The sequence below is a fragment of the Eriocheir sinensis genome, chromosome 36 (assembly GCF_024679095.1).
Source record: "Eriocheir sinensis breed Jianghai 21 chromosome 36, ASM2467909v1, whole genome shotgun sequence".
Classification (NCBI taxonomy): Eukaryota; Metazoa; Arthropoda; class Malacostraca; order Decapoda; family Varunidae; genus Eriocheir; species Eriocheir sinensis.
The window spans coordinates 5170548-5190023 of NC_066544.1; the positions used below are offsets into that span (position 1 = coordinate 5170548).

At 48.3% G+C, this 19476-nt stretch overlaps 1 protein-coding gene and 1 long non-coding RNA gene across 41 annotated transcripts in view; one reads left to right on the plus strand and one right to left on the minus strand.

The window, feature by feature from the left end:
* Positions 1-19476, plus strand: part of LOC127007640 (uncharacterized) — a 106654-nt gene that overhangs the window by 78033 nt on the left and 9145 nt on the right. The window lies entirely within an intron of this gene.
* Positions 17907-19476, minus strand: part of LOC127007635 (retinitis pigmentosa 1-like 1 protein) — a 1806-nt gene continuing 236 nt past the window's right edge. Inside the window, exons 1-3 of one of the 40 annotated variants that reach the window (XM_050878792.1) lie at positions 18640-19476; positions 18532-18585; positions 17907-18477 (exon numbers count right to left, since the gene is read on the minus strand). The exon at positions 18640-19476 is cut by the window's right edge and continues 236 nt beyond it. In XM_050878792.1, coding sequence (XP_050734749.1) covers positions 18091-18477; positions 18532-18585; positions 18640-19476 — 1278 coding nt within the window. In that variant the 3' untranslated portion in view covers positions 17907-18090. The other 39 variants (XM_050878824.1, XM_050878791.1, XM_050878819.1 and 36 more) reach the window with 39 other exon arrangements.

A 19476-nucleotide genomic window follows, 5' to 3' on the forward strand; every position in this document is an offset into this window, starting at 1 on the left:
TGGTAGGGAACGTGAGAAAGGGTGGACATGGGTAGGGACAGACGAGGAGAGGAACAGGCATTGGGGATGAAGGCTAGGAAGGGAATGAGGAAGGGGAAAAATGTTATGAGGAAGATCTTGGTGACGGGGGAATGATAAAAGAGGAATTGGTGAGAAAATAAGTGAGAGTGGAGGTAAATAGCAGAAGGGGAAGAGGAACTGAGGAAATGGTGTTGGTGAAGGAGGAAGTGAGGGAATATGGTAAACAGTGATTGGGGAAGTAGAGGATATGTAGGAGATGAGAGAGAGAGAGAGAGAGAGAGAGAGAGAGAGAGAGAGAGAGAGAGAGAGAGAGAGAGAGAGAGAGAGAGAGAGAGAGAGAGAGAGAGAGAGAGAGAGAGAGAGAGAGAGAGAGAGAGAGAGAGAGAGAGAGAGAGAGAGAGAGAGAGAGAGAGAGGTGAGAGGTGGATGGCGCAACGAAGAAGAGAGGCAGGAAAGAAATAGAGAATTGAATCAAATACGTGAGAGCGGCGCAATAATGAATGAAAATTGAGAAAATGAGAAAAATAATATAATCAACCATTGCAATCATCGTCTTGGAAATCAATGGTGTACGCAGGTGAATGTTAACACTGAGGTAACAAGTAATCATCCCAAGAAAAGGAATTTAGCGAACAAAACTTTTTAACATGATAGAAAATAGTTGATTCTGGTACCAAGATGAACATAAAAACAAACAAATAGAAACAAAGAGAGTGAAGTGTTAGTATCTTGTCTTCATTCTCTCCTTCTTCTCTTCATTATTCTCCTCCCTCTTTCCTCATCTCCCCTATTCCTCTCTCTTATTCTTCCTCTTTTCTCATCTCCCCCTTTCCTTCCTTATTCTCCTTATCTCCCTTTTCCTTCCTTATTCTCCTTCCACTTTTCTCATCCCCCCTTTCCCTCTTTTATTCTCCTCCCTCTGTCCTCATATCTCCCTTCCCTCTCTCCTCATCTCCCAATTCCCTTCCTTATTCTCCTCCCTCTTTCCTCATCTCCCCCATTCCTCTCTCTTATTCTCCTTCCACTTTCCTCATCTCCCTCATTCCTCTCTTATTCTCCTTCCTCTGTCCTTATCTCCCCCTTCCCTTCCTTATTCTCCCTCTTTCCTCATCTCCCCTATTCCTCTCTCTTATTCTCCTCCCTCTTTCCTCATCTCCCCCATTCCTCTCTCTTATTCTCCTTTCACTGCCCTTATCTCCCCTATTCCTCTCTCTTATTCTCCTCCCTCTTTACTCATCTCCTCCATTCCTCTCCTATTCTCCTCCTTCTCTCCTCATTTCCCCCTTCCCTCTCTTATTCCCCTCCTTTCCTCATCTCCCCCTTCCCTCTCTTATTCTCCTCCCTTTCCTCATCTCCCCCTTCCCTTCCTCCCCTGCCTTTCACCCTGCCAAGTCTTATCTTCGCAGGAGTCGTGACCGTGAACCACCCCCTCCTGTGCTTCCCTTCCTCACCTCCCTCCCCCTCCCTCTCCCTCACGCCCTCCGCCCTGCCCTCTCGCGGTCGCCCTGCATAACCCGCTAATAAAAAGTAGGGCGGAGGAAGGCAAGAAGGCGGGGGTTGGGGCAAGGGTGAGGCCTGAATGCTACCTTACACTGGTGGTTTGGGGAGGAAGGGAGGCGGCAAGGGAAGGGAGGAATGATAGGGTAAGGGAGATATATACATAGGGTGAGAGAGAGGAAGGTGGGATAGGGAGAAGGGGAAGTGGAGGATGTTGGGTGCATGGGAGGAGGAATGGGTGGGTAGAATAAGGGGAAAGGAGGGGAAGGAAGGTAGGGGTGAAGGAAAGGGATGAGGGAGAATGGGGAAAGTGGGTAGGAGCTGCAGGAATAAGAGGAAAGATGGGTGTGTGGTGGGGGAGAAAGGGTGCAAGGGGGAGGGGAAGGGTGAAGAATATATCGTCGTGTGAGGGAGAGGGTGAGGGAGAATAGAGGGGAGGGGGAGGAGCTGCAGGGGTAAGAGGGAAAGATGGGTGTGCTGGGGGAAGGAATGGTGTAAGTGTGAGGGGAAGGGGGAAGATTATGGGGTGTTAAGGAAGGGGTGAGGGGGGGAAGCTGCATTGGGTCGAGAGTGGAAGGGGGAGTAAGGGTGAGGGTAAGGGAGGAAGAATATATGGTGTTAGGGAGGGGTTAAGGGAGAAAGGGCAGAAGGGAAGGGAAGGGTAGGAGCTGCATTGGGTCGAGAGGGGAGATGGGTAAGGGTGAAGGTAAGGGGGAAGAATATATGGTGTTAGGGAGGGTTTAAGGGAGGAAGGGCAGAAGGGAAGGGAAGGGTTGGAGCTGCATTGGGCCGAGAAATGAATAGGTAAAAATAATAATAATGCATTCGAAGAAAATGATGATTTATTGAACGAAAAAACAATACTTAAATTATGACAAAGCGCTCGGCTGCAATACATTTTCCTCGCGTCGCCCACCGCAGCGTCGGCCGCCAGGTGCGCCGCCCTGCTAACGGTGCGGGCAGGTGTGCGGGCGGTGTCCTGGTGGTGGCGCGTCCCGTAGGCTTTCCTGGGGCGAAGGGGCGGCGGCGCGACCTCCTGCCAAGGGAACATTTTCTTAAACATCTCGGCGCCCAAGCTCACATATTTGACAAGGCTTTCGTAGGAGTTTTAGGCATTTCCAGGGGTAGTATTATGACCCTGGTGGTAGTTTGACCCTTCTGCTGTACCATGAACCTGAAAAAAACACTCAAAAGGACCCGATTGATCTCCTTTTTTACCTTTGGAAGTAGTTGATGTGAGGGGTGGAGGCGTCTGGGAATGCCGACCCACCTTGCTTGACATTACGTGCAGCCGAGTGTGACGACGTGAAGATTAATCTGTCGTTCCTTATTTCCCGATCCTCTCCTTCCCTTACCGCTCAAGTATATGAATAACAATACTTTTTTTGTGTTTCATTCGTATTATTCTATGTGTAGCTTAGTTTCCTTACCGTACGAAGGCGGTGAGTTTAGTTTTAATTCCAGCGTCAGTATCTTGTTTCGGGGCCATTAATAAACCTGTTTCCTGCAGTAAGTAAGATTGGTTCATAACAGGAAACCGCGGACAGTTATAGTTGTTGGCCGAGGCAGGAGAAAAGAAAAATGAGTGAGACTGCAGCGACGGCGGCAAGAACAAGCGGCGACTCTTAAATTTCCAGCTGACTGCCTGATACTAGCGAGCTGCGGCGGCTTATTAAGAAGAGGAAATTAGGGTGGAAAAGGACATGTCTTGCGTAAAAAGAGAATGAATGACAGCTCCAGTAAAAAGTAGGCTATTGATATTAAAGAAGACTTACAGAGAAAAAGACAGAGAAAAAGACATTCGAGAGCCCAAGAAAGGAATTTAACCAGCCGAGCAGCAGACACATGAGCAGAAAATCAACACTATGATGATAATGAAGCCATGTTACTATACTCGAACCTTAAGACACATCACAGTAGCCATTGTCATTACACGGAGTTGCATCCATCCAAAGACAGATCCATGACTAGACTGCGTGTGGGGTTCATTTGACGAAACCCACGTCTAAGCACCAGAGACAGACACAGACCATTAAGATTATCAGGACACCTCTCCTCCCGAAATTGACCTCTCTTTCGGCCACCTCTTTTGATTCTTTTTTTAGGAGCAGCGAGTAGCGGGCTTTTTTTCATTGTTTCCTTTTTTTGTGCCCTTGAGCTGTCTCCTTTGTTGTAAAAAAAATAAAAGAGATAATCGGGAGACCAACGCACTGTCCTCGCAGCGATAAACGACAAAACTGTTGACCCAAAGAGTTGACAATAGGACTGAGAATCTACCAACACCTTGATTCAGTAAAGTGGGTGATTCGAGGCCATTACTGACAGGTAGAGTAATTTGTCTGGTCGGTTAGGCTTTGTTCGGCACCGCTCGCAGCACACACCTCGTTAGGCCCTCAAGACCCGTCACCAGCACGCCAGCCTCTGATTAAATAACCGTCATTAGTCTTTAGTAACAATAATGTGGCTGATTTGTTTTTTTACCCATTTTTAAGGCTTGTTGAGTTGGTTTTGTTGACTTTCTTACATCACTTTCCACTCTCCCTTCTCCTATAATTCCTTCCCCTTCTGTCTCTCTCCAGCATATGACCACAGATGTTGCGCCGACTAAACGAAACTTTTCTCACATCACTTTTTTTTTAATGAGTTTGTAATCTATCGACTTAACTCTGAAAATCCAACACTTGAAGCTGCCTCCGCCCCAAAAATGGAATTCATAAACCCAAATATCTACATAACTTAATAAAGAATAATAGGAAGTTTTAAAAAATTCCTGTCACCTGTGGGAAGATGATCAGCGGTGAGCACAGGTCCCCCGCAGCCTAACCCCGCCCCTCTTTCCCTGGGAGAGTACTAAGAAAGGGGTTTGAAAGAGTTCTGAAAGGGCCGTGGGAAGCCTGGGACGATGCTGCATTCTCCTGCCCTGATGTGACGCTGTCCTGCGATACATTTTTTTTAATTAAAGTTTGCTTCTTGTGTCCGGTTGTATAGACTTTGATAGATAGGCGGGAAGGTATTTTCTGAAACTTGATATCTTTGAACAGTCTATTGATTAAGTTTGATACCACTATTACTACCTACCACAAACACTAATACAAATACAAATACTACTTAATTCTAGGACTACTACTGTTGTTATCATTGTTATTATTAGTAGAAGTATAGTAGTAGAGGACGTAGTAACAGTAGTTGTAGTAGTAGTAGTAGTAGTAGTAGCAGTAGTAGTAGTAGTAGTAGTAGTAGTAGTAGTAGTAGTAGTAGTAGTAGTAGTAGTAGTAGAGGTAGCAGTGTTCGGAGCCTTGCAACACATCCTGCCACAGCCCCGGCGTGATCCCCTTCTCGCCCTCCCTCTCACCGCCTCGTGCGTGGGGCGTGAGCGGCAAGAAAAAGATTCATTCGTTTATTCACTGGTTTTCTTTTGCACTGCAGCCGTGGGGTGTGAAATAATCCTCTCCACGCCTCCTTCCCCTCACCCTTCCCTTTCCCCCGCCCCTTATATCCCTCATTCCCCTCCCCTCGCCTCCCCCTCGCGCCCCTCTCCTTCTCTTCCCTTCCCTTATGGCAAAATTCGGATTCGTAAAACTGGCTTGGCGAAATCTCAAAATCCGCGGACCAGCCTGGGAAAAAACGGCTTGGAGGGTGGAAGAGAGAGGCGGAAAAAGAAGAACCGAGTCCCCGCCCTCAAAAATGGTGTGCAGATCGACGCAAAATCCGGCGAGTTTTATCGAGAAGAAATCCCTTGCTCGGGCCCGACTCTGCTGGTGGTGGTGGTGGTGGTGGTGATTTTTTTTTCTTCTTCCGTTGTTGCTCTTTCTGCCGCTTCTGCTGTAGTTTTTTGAGGGAGTTGTATGCGTGTGTGTGTGTGTGTGTGTGTGTGTGTGTGTGTGTGTGTGTGTGTGTGTGTGTGTGTTTTATAGGCAATTTTCCACGTGATTTCTTTTTCCATTTTTTTCTTTGTTAGTCATTGTTTTCCTTCTTCGAATTTCCCTTAACACCCCTCCTCCTCCTCCTCCTCCTCCTCCTCTTTCCTCTCCCTCGAACCCTCTCCCTCTCCATTCTCTCCTCCCCTCTCCGTACCTTGCATCCTTTCCCTTCCCTCCCATTTTGATTCCTTTCTCCCTTCCATTCACTCTTCATCATTGCCTGCCTGTACTTCCCCTCTCCCCTCCTCCCCCCCGTCCCCTCCTACCCCCCGTCCTTCCCCTCCCTCCCTCTCGCTGGACCCCTTCACCCAGCAGAGACACGGACTGACAGCCGCGCAAACACCAGGTGAGCAGACAGGTAGAAAGAGATGAGTGCGGACAGGTAGGGACGGACGTAGACGCTCAGGTGAACAGGGTGAAAAGGGGTGATTTTGTTTGTGTGTGTGTGTGTGTCTGTCTGTTTGAATGATTGGATGGATGGATGAATGGGTTGATGGATGGGTGGTGTACGTGCATTAGTTTCTTTGTATGTCTGTTTTCTGTGTTTGTCTGTCTAGTTGCATGTCTGTGTTTTGGTTGTCGATTTGTATGTCTGTGTCTCTGTCTGTCTGTCTGTGTTTCTGTCTGCCTGTGTTCCTTTGTCTGTCTGTTTGCATGTCTTTGTTCGTCTCTCTGTGTTTGGTTTTGTCTCTGTCTGTTTGATTGTCTGTATGTCTGTCTGTTTCTGTCTGTTTATCTGTTTCTGTCTGTCTGTCTCACACACACACACACACACACACACACACACACCGCCACACACACACACACCGCCCCACACACACACACACACACGCACACACACTCCAGCGACAGGGTAACCTACGAAATAATACCCACTTGCGCTTAATAACATAAAGCTAATCATCTCCAAGCTTCTTAATGCGGGTGTTTATTTTGGCCCCGAAGACTCAATGGCGGGGTGGCCTGTGATAAAGTAACGTTAAGTACATAGGCAAAGGTTTCATTTACTCGCTCGCTGGCTCCCTCTCTGTCTCCCTTGCATAGGTCGGTACATTCTCCCACACTCATAATATTTTCTCTTTTTTTACTCTTCCATTTTCATCTTTTATACGATTCCATTTCATCTTTCTTCTTCAACTTGTTCCTTCATTCTACTTCATCTTTTCTCTCCTCACTTTCTTACACCGTCTTTTTTCATCCTTTTCCTCCTGCTCCTTCCTTTCCTTCATCTTCTTTACGCCTCCAACTTCTCCTTCTTCTCCTTCCCTTCCCTCATCTCCTCATTCACTTTCTCTTTCTTTTTCGCCTCTTTCATTTCCTTTACTCTTCCTTCTCCTCCATTTTCTTCTTCACCTTCTTCATTCCCTGCATGCATCCTCCTCCTCCTGTGTCTTATTCATCCTCTTTATCTCCTATACGCCTTTATCTTCTCCTGTTCCTTCTTTTATTTGTATACTTTTACCATTTTTTCTTCTTGTCTTTTCTCTCCACGCCTTCCACACCCTCATTCTCCTCCGCGTTCTTCTCCTTCTTCTCCTCCTCTTCCTTTGCCTCTTCTTCCTCCTCTTCCTCCTCTATCTCCTCTCCCTTTTTTTTCCTCTTCTCCCTAATGCATTCCACAACACAAACAACACCAACACGAATAACAGTCAAAGAAAACAACACTAACAGCAACACCAGAATCAACGTCAACATCAACAACAACAACAACAACAACAACACGAAAACAAAAAACAACAGCAACATAAACAACACTGTGATACATTTCCTTCTGTAGTAGCACAAAAAAGTATCCAGCCCCTCCTCTTCCTTCCTCCTCCTCCTCCTCCTCCTCCTCCTCCTCCTCCTGCAGTGCACCAATAACTATCATCTTGCGAGCATGTCACTGCGTTGTAATTGGTGTGGAGGAAAGGAGAGAGGAAGCAGGAAGGGAAGGAAGAGCGGGAGGGTGATTAACCAGAAGAGTAATGGCTGTCAAGGAGGAGGAGGAGGAGGAGGAGGAGGGGGTGCTGAGGATACTTGAGCAGGGAACGAAAGGAGAATGGAAGAGAGGAGAAGGAAAGGGAAAGGACACGAACGGAAGGAAAGGGAAAGGAAAGGGAAGGAAACGGAATGAAATGAAATAGAGAGGAAGGAAAGGGGAAGGCATGGGAGGGGAAGGTAGGGAAGGAAAGGAAAGGAAAGGAAGGGAAGGAAAGGGAAAGGAAGGAAAGGAAAGGAAAGAGAAGGGAAGGAAAGATAAAAGAAAGGAAAGGGAAAGGATTGAAAGAGAGGGAAGGGGAAGGAAATAAAAGCAAAGGAGAGGAATAGGGAGGGAAAGGAAAGATAAAAAAAGGAAAGGAATGGAATAAGAATGGAAGGGAAGGGAAGGAAAGGGAAAGAAAGGGAAATGAAGGAAAGGGAAAGTATTATAAGAAAGTGAGAGTAAAGGAAAGTACTGTAAGTTAAGGGAAGGGATCGGAAAGGAAAAGAAGAGATTGGATGGCATGGGAAGCGACTGGATGGGAAGGGGAGGGAATTAAGTGGTCAGAGAAAGGGAATGGGAGGTGGGGATTTGCCTGGGGATGAAGGGGATTTGAGAGCCGGGAGAGGAGAGAACAATAACGTAAAATAAGAGGAAATTATAAAGATTAAGAGAAAGTGAGGAGGAAGATTGTGTGAAGAAAGAAGAGGAGGAGGAGGAGAAGGAAGAGAAAAAGATGGATGAATAAGAGAAAGAGAAGGAAGAAACAAGTAAAAGTGAAATCAAATGAGAGACCAAAGAAAGTGGAAATTACAGAAACATTGGAAATAAACTAAGAATACAATAAAAGAAAATGACAAGTGGGCAGAAAAGGGAGACTGAAGTAAAAAGAAAGATAGGAAGTGATTAAAAAAAGAAGATAGCAAGATAGTAAATAGATAGATAGTGAGTATATAGATAGATAGCAAGATATATAAACAATAAGGAAAGAAGGAAAAAAAACACACACACACACAAACACACAAACACACACATAAGAACCTGTCACCACCACCAAAAAAAAAGAAGATAGCAAGATAGTAAATAGATAGATAGCAAGATTAAACGATGATAAATAAACAATAAGGAAAGAAGGAAAAACAAACACACACATACACAAACACACAAACACTCACACACACACACACATAAGGACCTGTCACCACCACCACCAACCTCCCTTCCACCACCACCACAATCACCACTCGCCTCAAGAACCAATAATCACCAGCCATTACCTTCCCTCTCGCCTCGTGCATCAGGGACATCACGGTTTGCTGGGCACGTGGTCCGCCGGCGATAATAATAATCTGGGAGAGAGAGAAACCTAATTAAACGACAGTGACTCAACACCATCACACCGCCATCACCATCACCATCACCATCACTTGTCCCTCTCTCTTTCTCCCCTCACCTCCTCCTCTCTTCTCCTCCTCCTCCTCCTCCTCTTCTCTTTACTGCTACTACATCCTCCCTCTTGTAATGACACCTCTCTATATCTCTCCTCCTCCTCCTCTTCCTCTTCTTCCTCCTCCTCCTCCTCCTCCCCTCTTGTCGTCCCATAACCACTGTCATTACCTCAGCCGTGTAATTCCCGTAGTGGTTTATAAAGAGACATAAGGCGTATAATTGGCGGGGATGCATCGTACAGGGCCGGGGGGTGGGCGGGGGGGGGGTTAATGGCCGTGTCCCTGGTCCTTAACGCCGGGCCATAGGGTTGAAGGGACGCGAAGGACCGAAAGGACACAGGAGGGTTTGGACGTTGCTACTTGGCGTTCATGGCGGGATTTGTCGTGTTCTCCGTGTTTGGCTTGGCCGCTGCGAGTGTCAATAGTTCGCGGGATTTATTGTGACTGTGGAGGGGCGGGGAGTGGGAGGACGGGGTGGTGGTGGTTAGGTGGTGTTGGGGACATGTGGAAGGACTAAATGGGTGGGACTTGAGTGGAAGGGGTTTGGGCTGAGAGATGATTCAGTGGAGTAAAGGTGGAGAGAATTGGAAGGATCTGGGTGAGGATAGAGAGCGTATATGGGTGGAGAGAAGTGGAAGGATCAAGATAATGTAACAAATGGAGGGAATTTGGTGAAGATATGATAGGGTGGAAAGACAAGTGGAGGAATTAAGATGATGGGACTAGAAAGGAGGAAGGGGATGGGTCTGAGTAAGATGATGGGGCTAAGTTAGAGAGAGTAATGTGAAGGGCAATGAAGAGAGCTAAAATCGAAGGGCTTAAAAGTGGAGGGTAAAGGATGACAGTTAAGGATAAGGAGAATAGGATAGAAAGAATAGGATGATGAGGAGAGGGAATTGGGTCAAGGATGAAAGGGACAGTGATGGGGCTAGACTAGAGGGAAGGGGTGGAGGGACAAGGGCAGGGAGGGAAAGGGGAGTGGATGGAAAGGTGTGTGTGTGTGTGTGTGTGTGTGTGTGTGTGTGTGTGTGTGTGTGTGTGTGTGTGTGTGTGTGTCCGGTAGCCGCGTCAGCCACACATTATCCCATCGTGGAACTAGAGGGGAAAAATTATTGTGGTCGCTTTTTTCTTCTTTTTTTATACTCTATAGATGCCACGTGTTGTTTTCCTTTTCTTATTCCTTTTCCTCTTCTTCATCTCTCTCCTCTACCTCAGCCTCATTCCTCCTCCTCCTCCTCCTTCTCCTCCATCGCAACATCCACATTTAAACCTCCGATTGTCCGTTTTTTCGTCCATTCTCCTCCTCCCATTCCTCCTCTTCCTCCTCCTCCTCCTTCTTCATCTCCTCCTCCTCCTCCTCCTCCTGGGCATAGAGAGTTCCGATTCCTCCTCACTTTACGCACGACACACAATTCACTTAACAAACTATGCATTTTGAGCCACTTACTTGCCGCGACCGTCAGTATTTCAGCCTTGCAGGACGGGGTGGGGGGGAGCGGTGGGGCGGAGCGGGGCGGGCCGGGATTGGGATAGCGGCCAGCCCACGGGGACGGGCCTCAGGACAGCCCCGCTATTTGGATTGGGAGATTTGCCTGTTCCGCCCCGGGGCAAGGAGAATTTACACCTGGGAGGAATTTTTGCTCTGAGGAGGCCAAGAAAGGGTTGATCGAGCCTCGTGTACTGCTTCTGCTGCGCATCCTTCTTCCCCTACTACTACTACTACTACTACTACTACTACTACTACTACTACTACTACTACTCAGCATCTAGTGTAAATCCTGACTAGATGAGATTTAGTTTCCATCTTGTTAGTTGCTGATGGAAAAATGTCGAATAGAACGAGAGAGACAGTTTATTGGATGTCTTTAGTGTTTTATTATACATCAGAGAGAGAGAGAGAGAGAGAGAGAGAGAGAGAGAGAGAGAGAGAGAGAGAGAGAGAGAGGTATGTTCTGATTTACATATAGACTATAGTAATTCTTCAAAGTAACAGTTGATGGCAAGCATTCACACGCGTTCACCGATTAATTGCGTGTCGCTTAACTCTCTCTTCGATGTGTAATAGTTTTTTTCTTTCTTTTCTGTCGTTTTCTTTCGTTTTTTTACTTTTTTTTATTTCCGTGTTAATTTTTCTCTTCGTTCTGTCTTCGCATTGATGTATATACTTTGTTGTTGTTCTTATTGTTGTTGTTCTTATTGTTGTTGTTGTTGTTGTTGTTGTTGTTGTTGTTGTTGGTCATAAATCTTGTTCCTCTTTAAATCTTTGCACCTATTATTTTTCCTCGTCGCCGCTAACGTCCTCCTCCTCCTCCTCCTCCTCCTCCTCCTCCTTCTCTTCCTCCTTCTCTTCCTCATTCCTCGGTCTGGGTCGTGTCTGGGCGTGGGCACCGAGGCCGAGGTGTAGTCGTGCCCTCCTTGCTTTTATAGTTACGACACCTCCACTCACCTCCACTAGGAACACTACCATTACCACCACCACCACCACCACTCCTACCACCACCACCATTACCACCCACCACTACTACGACTTCTCTCCACCATTAAAAGTGCCTTCTCCACCTCCACTACTGTAACCACTACCACCACTGAGATTACAACTTCCACCACCACCACGACTACCTCTTGAACCTCCACAAACACAACTACCTCCTCCACCACCACTACCACCACAGCCACCACCACCAGTAGCAATACCACCTCTGTCACTACCACTTCCACCACCAGCATCACCAGCATCACCACCATCACCACCATCACCAGCAGTATCACCATTACCCCCAGCACGACTCCCTCTATCACCACGACACCACCACCGTTATCATCACCTCCAGCACGACCACCACTTCAACGACCACCATCATCACCACTTGGATTCCGATTACCACCAACACCACCATCATCACCAACGCTACCAACACACACACACCAACACTACCACTAGTATTAGTCAAAACTACCATACAACCATCATCATCACCATTATCACACGACAATCATCACCACTATGATCACCACCACAACCTAACATGACCATCACCACCACAACCCCAAATCCCATCACTACAATCACCATCACCACCACCACCACCACTAGTACAACAACAAACAATAACACTTAGTCATCATCAACATCACACTATTCCAAACTGAGTAACTGCTCCATTCCCCTCCACCACCACCACCACCACCACCACCACCACCATCATCCCTCAAGTAGGTATCACTGCCATTACGTGTGTGTCTTGAGGACGTGACTGGCATGGCATTGAGGACTAGACAGGAAATAACTATTGGCCTGTCTTCCCTCCTCCTCCTCCTCCTCCTCCTCCTCCGGCCGGCGACACACCCGCTGCCATTAAGCTCGCACCTCTTACCTGCTTCCTCCTGCTTCCTCCTGATCTACGTGCGCTGGAAGCCTCCGAAGGTAATCGCCTGCTGCAGTGATTTACGCTCACCTGGCTTCCTGGGATGTGTGTGTGTGTGTGTGTGTGTGTGTGTGTGTGTGTGTGTGTGTGTGTGTGCAACAGATAAACAGACAAGTAGAAAGTCACAGATGAACAGACAGACAGACAGATAGAGAGATAGACAGGCAGACAGACAGATAGAGAGATAGACAGGCAGACAGACAGACTTATGCATTAACTAAAATAAAAATGCACACAGATATACTGGTATGAATATAATATGAATTCATGTGGATATACCTCAATAGATCTCTGTGTGTATATAATTTCTACACACACACACACACACACACACACACAACCACCCACACGCGAAGCAAAAATAATCCTACATCCATCGCATTAACTGTCATCCACCCCTTCGCGGCATTAAAAAGAAGAGAAGGGCGAGGAATAAATACAAACACAGCACTCCGCAACACTCGCAAAGAAGAGGAAAAAATTGTATCCTCCGCCGCGTTTATCATATTCCTCGGCGTCAGGAAGACAACCCAATTTTCTTGTCAAATAGTCTAATTGGCGAGTGTCCAATTTTTCTGCCCAGGACCCGACGTGGAGGACCAAAAGGGACAGGTGGTGGCTCAGGGGGACCGAACACACACACACACACACACACACACACACACACACACACACACACACACACACACACACACACACACACACACACACACACACAATACCAATCACTAATCACCACAACCATCACTTCTCTTCCCTCACCCCCCTTACTACCACCCTCACCACCACCACCGCCCACAACGCCCACACTCGGTCCGCCCATCCGTCAGCGTCGAGCGGGCGGGAGGGGAAAAAAATATAAGCAATTTAAGACAAGTCGGCAGGTCCTTCGCCCGGAGTGATTAACCTCAACCATAACCTGAAACATGCAAGGCCGCCTCCGAGGGCATCTCCCGGGCGTCTCTGTCTTCCTCCTCCTCCTCTTCCTCCTCCTCCTCCTGCTCCTTCGTCTCCTCCTGGTGGTGTTCCTTTGCTTTAATATTTTACGTTTCTCCCTCTCGGTCCTCGCAGCGATAAGCGGAATAAGAGATAAGACAAAAAAATTAAAGCCAGGCGGGCCGGGTGGGTGCAGCGGCGGCCAATATCCATACGTTACCCGCCGTGTCAGCAATTAAATTTTCCATAGTCCTTTGCATCAAAACACAGAACTTTATGGATCTTTGGCCCTTCATATCAAGATGGCCGTCCCCGTCAGAGACCCACCCGCGCCGCCTTGCCCGCGCCGTCCCTCAGCCGTGTGCGGGCCGGCGTAAGGGCGAAGGCGGCCTCAGGAATGCGGGATGGGATGCGCCCCGACAAGAGCCCCGTCTGAGATACCAACTAAAGTGGTTATTAAAGAAAAATCTTCCAGCCTCAGACGCTGCGCCAGACAGATGCAGGGGCGCCGGGCCGCTGTCACACCGCCCCTCCACCCACGGCCGCCCCGCTTTGCCGCCTGTGACCCGCGTTACGCCCCGACGAGACCCAGTTTATTGAGGCGCGAATCACCCTGTTATCCGCTCCCCCGCCCTTGCCCCCACGCCGCCCCTGTGTCACCCCCGCCCCCCCCTCCCGCACAGCTCACCCCCGCTCACCGCTCCTCTCCAGGCCCGGACGATACATTCTGACACCCGCGCCAAACCCTCTGACGCCCCACGGCGGGCCATAACCACGTCAAAACGCGGATGATTTGTGCACCAAAATATTCCATAGTGGCCCTTGTCTACACGGACTGAACCCTCCCCCTTGACCCCCTACCCCTCTCCCGCACCACCCCCATGACTCCCCATCACCCCCACCACCACCACCAGCCTCACCCACCCTCATCCTTCCTTCACTCGTGTCACCCACAACCGAGGTAGATAATATTTTAAGTAGACCTCCTCCTCCTTCTCTCCCTCCTCCTCCTCCTCCCTCCTCCTTCCTCCTCCTCCCCGGGGCTGACGGGTGACGGCTGTCCCGGTAAGGTGGGCGGCGGGCAGGTGGGCCGGGCCGGGCGGAGGCTAATCAAGATTCATAGAAGGTGTCACACGGGGCAATTATCATTTCTTCATCAACGCGGGGAGGAGCGCGGCGACCCGGGACATTAGAGAGAGAGAGAGAGAGAGAGAGAGAGAGAGAGAGAGAGAGAGAGAGAGAGAGAGAGAGAATGAATATGAGAATGAAATAAAAAAATAAAAGAGAGAAAGAAAAGATAAAAAAAAAAGAATGAATGAAAAAAGAGAAAACAGAAGGATGCAAAGAGATACTGAAGAAAAGGAAGGAGGGAGAATGAAGATAAAGATGGGAGAGAGAGAGAGAGAGAGAGAGAGAGAGAGAGAGAGAGAGACTATTAAACAGTATGGCTGACGCGTGTGAGTCGAGACAAGAGACTTTTCACGGTGGGTTCCTGGAGCGGCCGAGGCATGTCCGTTTGTCCTCCTCTTCTCTTCCTTTCCTCTCTTTCCTCTTGTCCTCTTCTCCTCTTCCCCTTCCCTCCTTTCTTTCCTCTTCATCCTTCCTCTTTCCTCCCTCCTTCCTCCTGTCCTCGTGTTCTCTTCCCCTTTCCTCATTTATTTCCTCTCATTCCTCCTCTACCTCCCTCTTTCCTTCCTTCCTCCTGTCATCTTAATTCTCTTCCCCTTTCCTCTTTTCTTTCCTCATCTTCCTTCCTCTTTTCCTCTTTTCCTCATCTTGTCTTCCTTTCCTCTCTTTCCTCTTGTTCTCTTTTCCTCTTCCCCTTTCCTCATTTCTTTCCTTTTCCTCCATCCTCTTTCTTCCTTCCATCCTCTTCTTTTCCTTTCTTTTCTCTTCTTTCCTCCTTCCTCTTTCTTCCTTCTTTCCTCTTGTCCTCTTGTCCTCTTTCCCTTTTCCTTTTTCTTTCCTCTTCATTTTTCTTCCTTCCTCCTCTCCATCTCCTCTACCCCTTTCCTCCTCTTCTTCCCTCTGCCTCCTTCCTCTTTCTTCCTCCTTTCCTTCAGTCCTTGAGTCCTCTTCCCCTTGTATCCTTTCTTTCCTCTTCCTCTTTCCTCCCGTCCCGTGTCCTCCTCTTTGTCCCAGGCGGCGGAGGACAACTCTCTCCCCCCCTTGCGGTCTGCCTCGGTTATGTCTTAAGAATATACATTGAAATTTTCCTCATTACCTTTGTATTAATTGTATATAATCACCACCGCAACCCATCCCTCATCCCTTGTCCCTCTTCCTCTTCCCGCTACACTCCTCCTCCTCCTCCTCTTCCTCCTCCTCCTACTCTTCGTCGTCGTCTTCCTCCTCCTCCTCCTTCCATCTTTAAGTCATTCCCCTCTTCCTTACCTTCCACCCACCCCTCCTCCCCAACCTCCTCCTCCTCCTCCTCCTCCTCCTCCTCCTCCTCCTGACAGACTTAAAGAACTGAACTTATTCAGCTTATCACAGCGCAGGCTAAGAGGTGACCTTATAGAAGTGTTTAAAATTTTCAAGTGATTCGATAACGTTAATGTTCATGATTATTTTACAGTCTCTCAACCAAACGTAACAAGAAAATGGATACAAAATAACGAGGAAGCGTTTCAACTCAAATGAATCAAAGCACCTCTTCTTCAACCGTGTCATCAATGTGTGGAATGGTTTGCCTCAAAACGTCGTCGAAAGCGAAACTATTTGCACGTTCAAAAACCGACTAGACAAATATTTAGAAGCTAACCCGAACATCCGCTATTTTGCTCCGGTCTAACAGAAAGTAGTGTTAGCTTAGTTGTCGTGTATGATCTTCCTTCTGTCCATGAAAAATTCCATTGTAGTTTTTCTATACCACATGGTATTCTTCCTTTTCGTGCCAGCCTCGGCTGGGAGGAGCCTCCGCCTTTGCTGTCCTGTGTCTCTGACTCGTATACAGTAGATGGTAGCAACAACAAACAGCCTAGTTAGGACCAAGAGGTCTGTTGCTGTTTGCTTTTCTTTTGTACTCCTTTGTACTCCTCCTCCTCCTCCTCCTTCTCCTCCTCCTTCCATACATCTCACGCGAAGGAAAAAAACTCCCTCCGTGGAATTTCTTTATCGTCTCCTTTACTGTTTAACCATAAGTGTGTTTGAAGAGGAGGAGGAGGAGGAGGAGGAGGAGGATGTATGGGTGTATTCTGGTATAATAGCCTCCTTACCGTCTTCTGACCCTCCTACTCCTCCTTCTCCTCCGCCTCTTCTTCTTCTTCTTCTTCTTCTTCTTCTTCTTCTTCCTCCACCTCTCCTCCCTCGTTCATCACCTCTCACTCTTCTTCGTCAAATTACGTAAAATATGTAGATAAAAAAAGACATTCTCTGATTACTTACATTTCGTCAACCGTATAATCGCCTCCTCCTCCTCCTCCTCCTCCTCCTCCTCCTCTTAACTTGCATAGGAGAAGGAGGAGGAGGGGCGGCGATGGAATGACTGCCTTCTCTCTTTACTTAAATACAGAAAAATAGAATTAAAAAGCCTTCCAACACTTGATAGACAAACACAGCCACGTTGTTAATGGTGAGGGAAGTGTGTGTACCCGAGGAGGAGGAGGAGGAGGAGGAGGAGGAGGAGGAAGTAAGAAAGGAAGGAAGGCAAACTCTGGAGGTGGAAAGACGTTTAGGGGAGAGAGAGAGAGAGAGAGAGAGAGAGAGAGAGACGCCTGCCTTATCTCTCTCTCTCTCTCTCTCTCTCTCTCTCTCTCTCTCTCTCTCTCTCTCTCTCTCTCTCTCAGCAAGCAACTTTATTCGTTCAATTATTTATCGTATCTCTCGTTCCCTCCCTTTCCCTCCCTCCTTCCTGTGGTTTTCCTTCCTGCCTTCCTCTCCCTCCTTCTCCCTCCCTTCCCTCCTCCCTTCATCTCCAGCTCCTTCCCTTTCCCTCCTTCCTGTGATTTTCTTTCCTACATGACGTCCTTTCTTTTCCGTTTTTCCTCCCTTCTCTCCCTCCCGCCTTCTCTCCTCTCCCTCCGTCTCTTCCTCCCTCATCCGTCATTCCTTCATCCTCCATATGTTGTCCCTTTCCTTCCCTCCGCATAATAAACATAAGAACGTAAGAACATAAGAACGTAAGGAGTCTGCAAGAGGCCGGTTGGCCTATACAAGGCAGCTTCTGTGAACCTAACCCCACCTAGCCGCACTATCCATGAATTTATCCAACCTCTTCTTGAATGTATCTATTGTATTGGCACCCACGACATGATTGCCAAGCCTGTTCCAATCGTCCACCACCCTATATTGATAAACCAATTCTTGCCTATGTCTTTGTTGAATCTGAATTTACATGCTTAAAACCGTTGCTGCGTGCCCTGCCTGGCTCTTTTATAACCAAAACCCTATTAATATCCCCTTTATTAAAGCCCTTCATCCAATTATAAACCTCGATCAAGTCACCTCGTAACCTTCGCCTTTCTAGAGTGTAGATTTAAATGTAGAAGTAGTAGTAGTAATAGTAGTAGTAGTAGTAGTAGTATAATTATTATTATCATTATATTATTATTATTATTATTATTATTATTATTATCATTATTATTAGTAGTAGTAGTAGTTTAGTAGTAGTTGTAGTAGTATCAGTAGCAGTAGTAGTAGTAATATTTTTATTATTATCACCATTACCAGTACAATAAAAACTAAAGTACAGCTGATGACAAGTACAACAATAACAATGTCTAGACAATAAGAAACGAAAAGATAAGACACACGGTAGTAATGGTGCCACCAGAGGCTTCCCGCAACTCGGAGGTCGCCTCGTCGGCAGCTTCAGTGTCTCCGTCAGGCGTCAGGTCATGAGCAGTGTTACGGGACCGTCACAGGTGTCGGTAGGTCGCTTAGTGAGCCTCAGCGTCGTCACAACTCCGCCACTCAGCGATCTTGGCGCGCATGGAGTGGTGGCACTTCAGCACTGCGTCTCTGCGGCCCTTCACATGCAGGGTTCGCTTAATCCGTACGATTTGGACCCCATAGCTGCGCCGCAGATCCTCGAGGTGGCGGTCCTCGGGGCCTGCAAGGCGACTGATGAATCTATGAGCCACAGCCAGGCTGCGGTAAGCGTACGAAGCAGTGGAGGGCGTGGCAGAGACGGTCACTGCTGAAGAGGATTCGCCTTGATGGGGAACATCCTTGTCTGCGGCCATTGTACCGTTTTGAGAGGCTTCCTCCACCTCAGACGTAGCCTCGTATGCTGCTTCATTTCCTTCACCAGAGGCTTCCTCCACCTCGGAGGTTGCCTCGCCTGCAGCCTCAGTTCCTTCACCAGAGGCTTCCTCCACCTCGGAGGTTGCCTCGCCTGCAGCCTCAGTTCCTTCATCAGAGACTTCCTCCACCTCGGAGGTTGCCTTGCCTGCAGCCTCAGTTCCTTCACCAGAGGCTTCCTCCACCTCGGAGGTTGCCTCGCCTGCAGCCTCAGTTCCTTCACCAGAGGCTTCCTCCACCTCGGAGGTTGCCTCGCCTGCAGCCTCAGTTCCTTCACCAGAGGCTTCCTCCACCTCGGAGGTTGCCTCGCCTGCAGCCTCAGTTCCTTCACCAGAGGCTTCCTCCACCTCGGAGGTTGCCTTGCCTGCAGCCTCAGTTCCTTCATCAGAGGCTTCCTCCACCTCGGAGGTTGCCTCGCCTGCAGCCTCAGTTCCTTCATCAGAGGCTTCCTCCACCTCGGAGGTTGCCTCGCCTGCAGCCTCAGTTCCTTCACCAGAGGCTTCCCGCAACTCGGAGGTCGCCTCGCCTGCAACTTCATCATCATCATCAACGGAGAATATCTTCTCGAGATCAGCCTTCCATTCCTGGTAGTTGTTGTCATTATAGTCTTCCACTTCGTCAATATCATCTCCATCTTCAGGGGAGAATACCTCTTCGAGGTAAGCCTTCCATTCTTTGTATTTGTCTTCCAACTCGTCCATATCATCATTGTCTTCCTGAGCCTCAGCCTTAACCTGCGCATGTGTGCCTCGTGGCGCTCCCTCAAAAAGCCATTCCGTAGCTGGGTACGGGATTGGCTGATTGGCTTGCTGGAGGGCGACTTTTTCTTCGTGTATGTACAGGAAGAAAGAGTCAAGGCGGCCACCTCGCGTCAGCTGGCCGAGAAACTCTTCCAGGTCAGCGCGGGCCACGCGTTTCCCGCCGCAGCGCAGCGCCACACAGATTTTGACACTGGCACTTGGCTTGCTGCTGCACCTGAAGAGGTACTCCAGGTCCAGCAGGGCATGGGAGGAGGCGTGGCC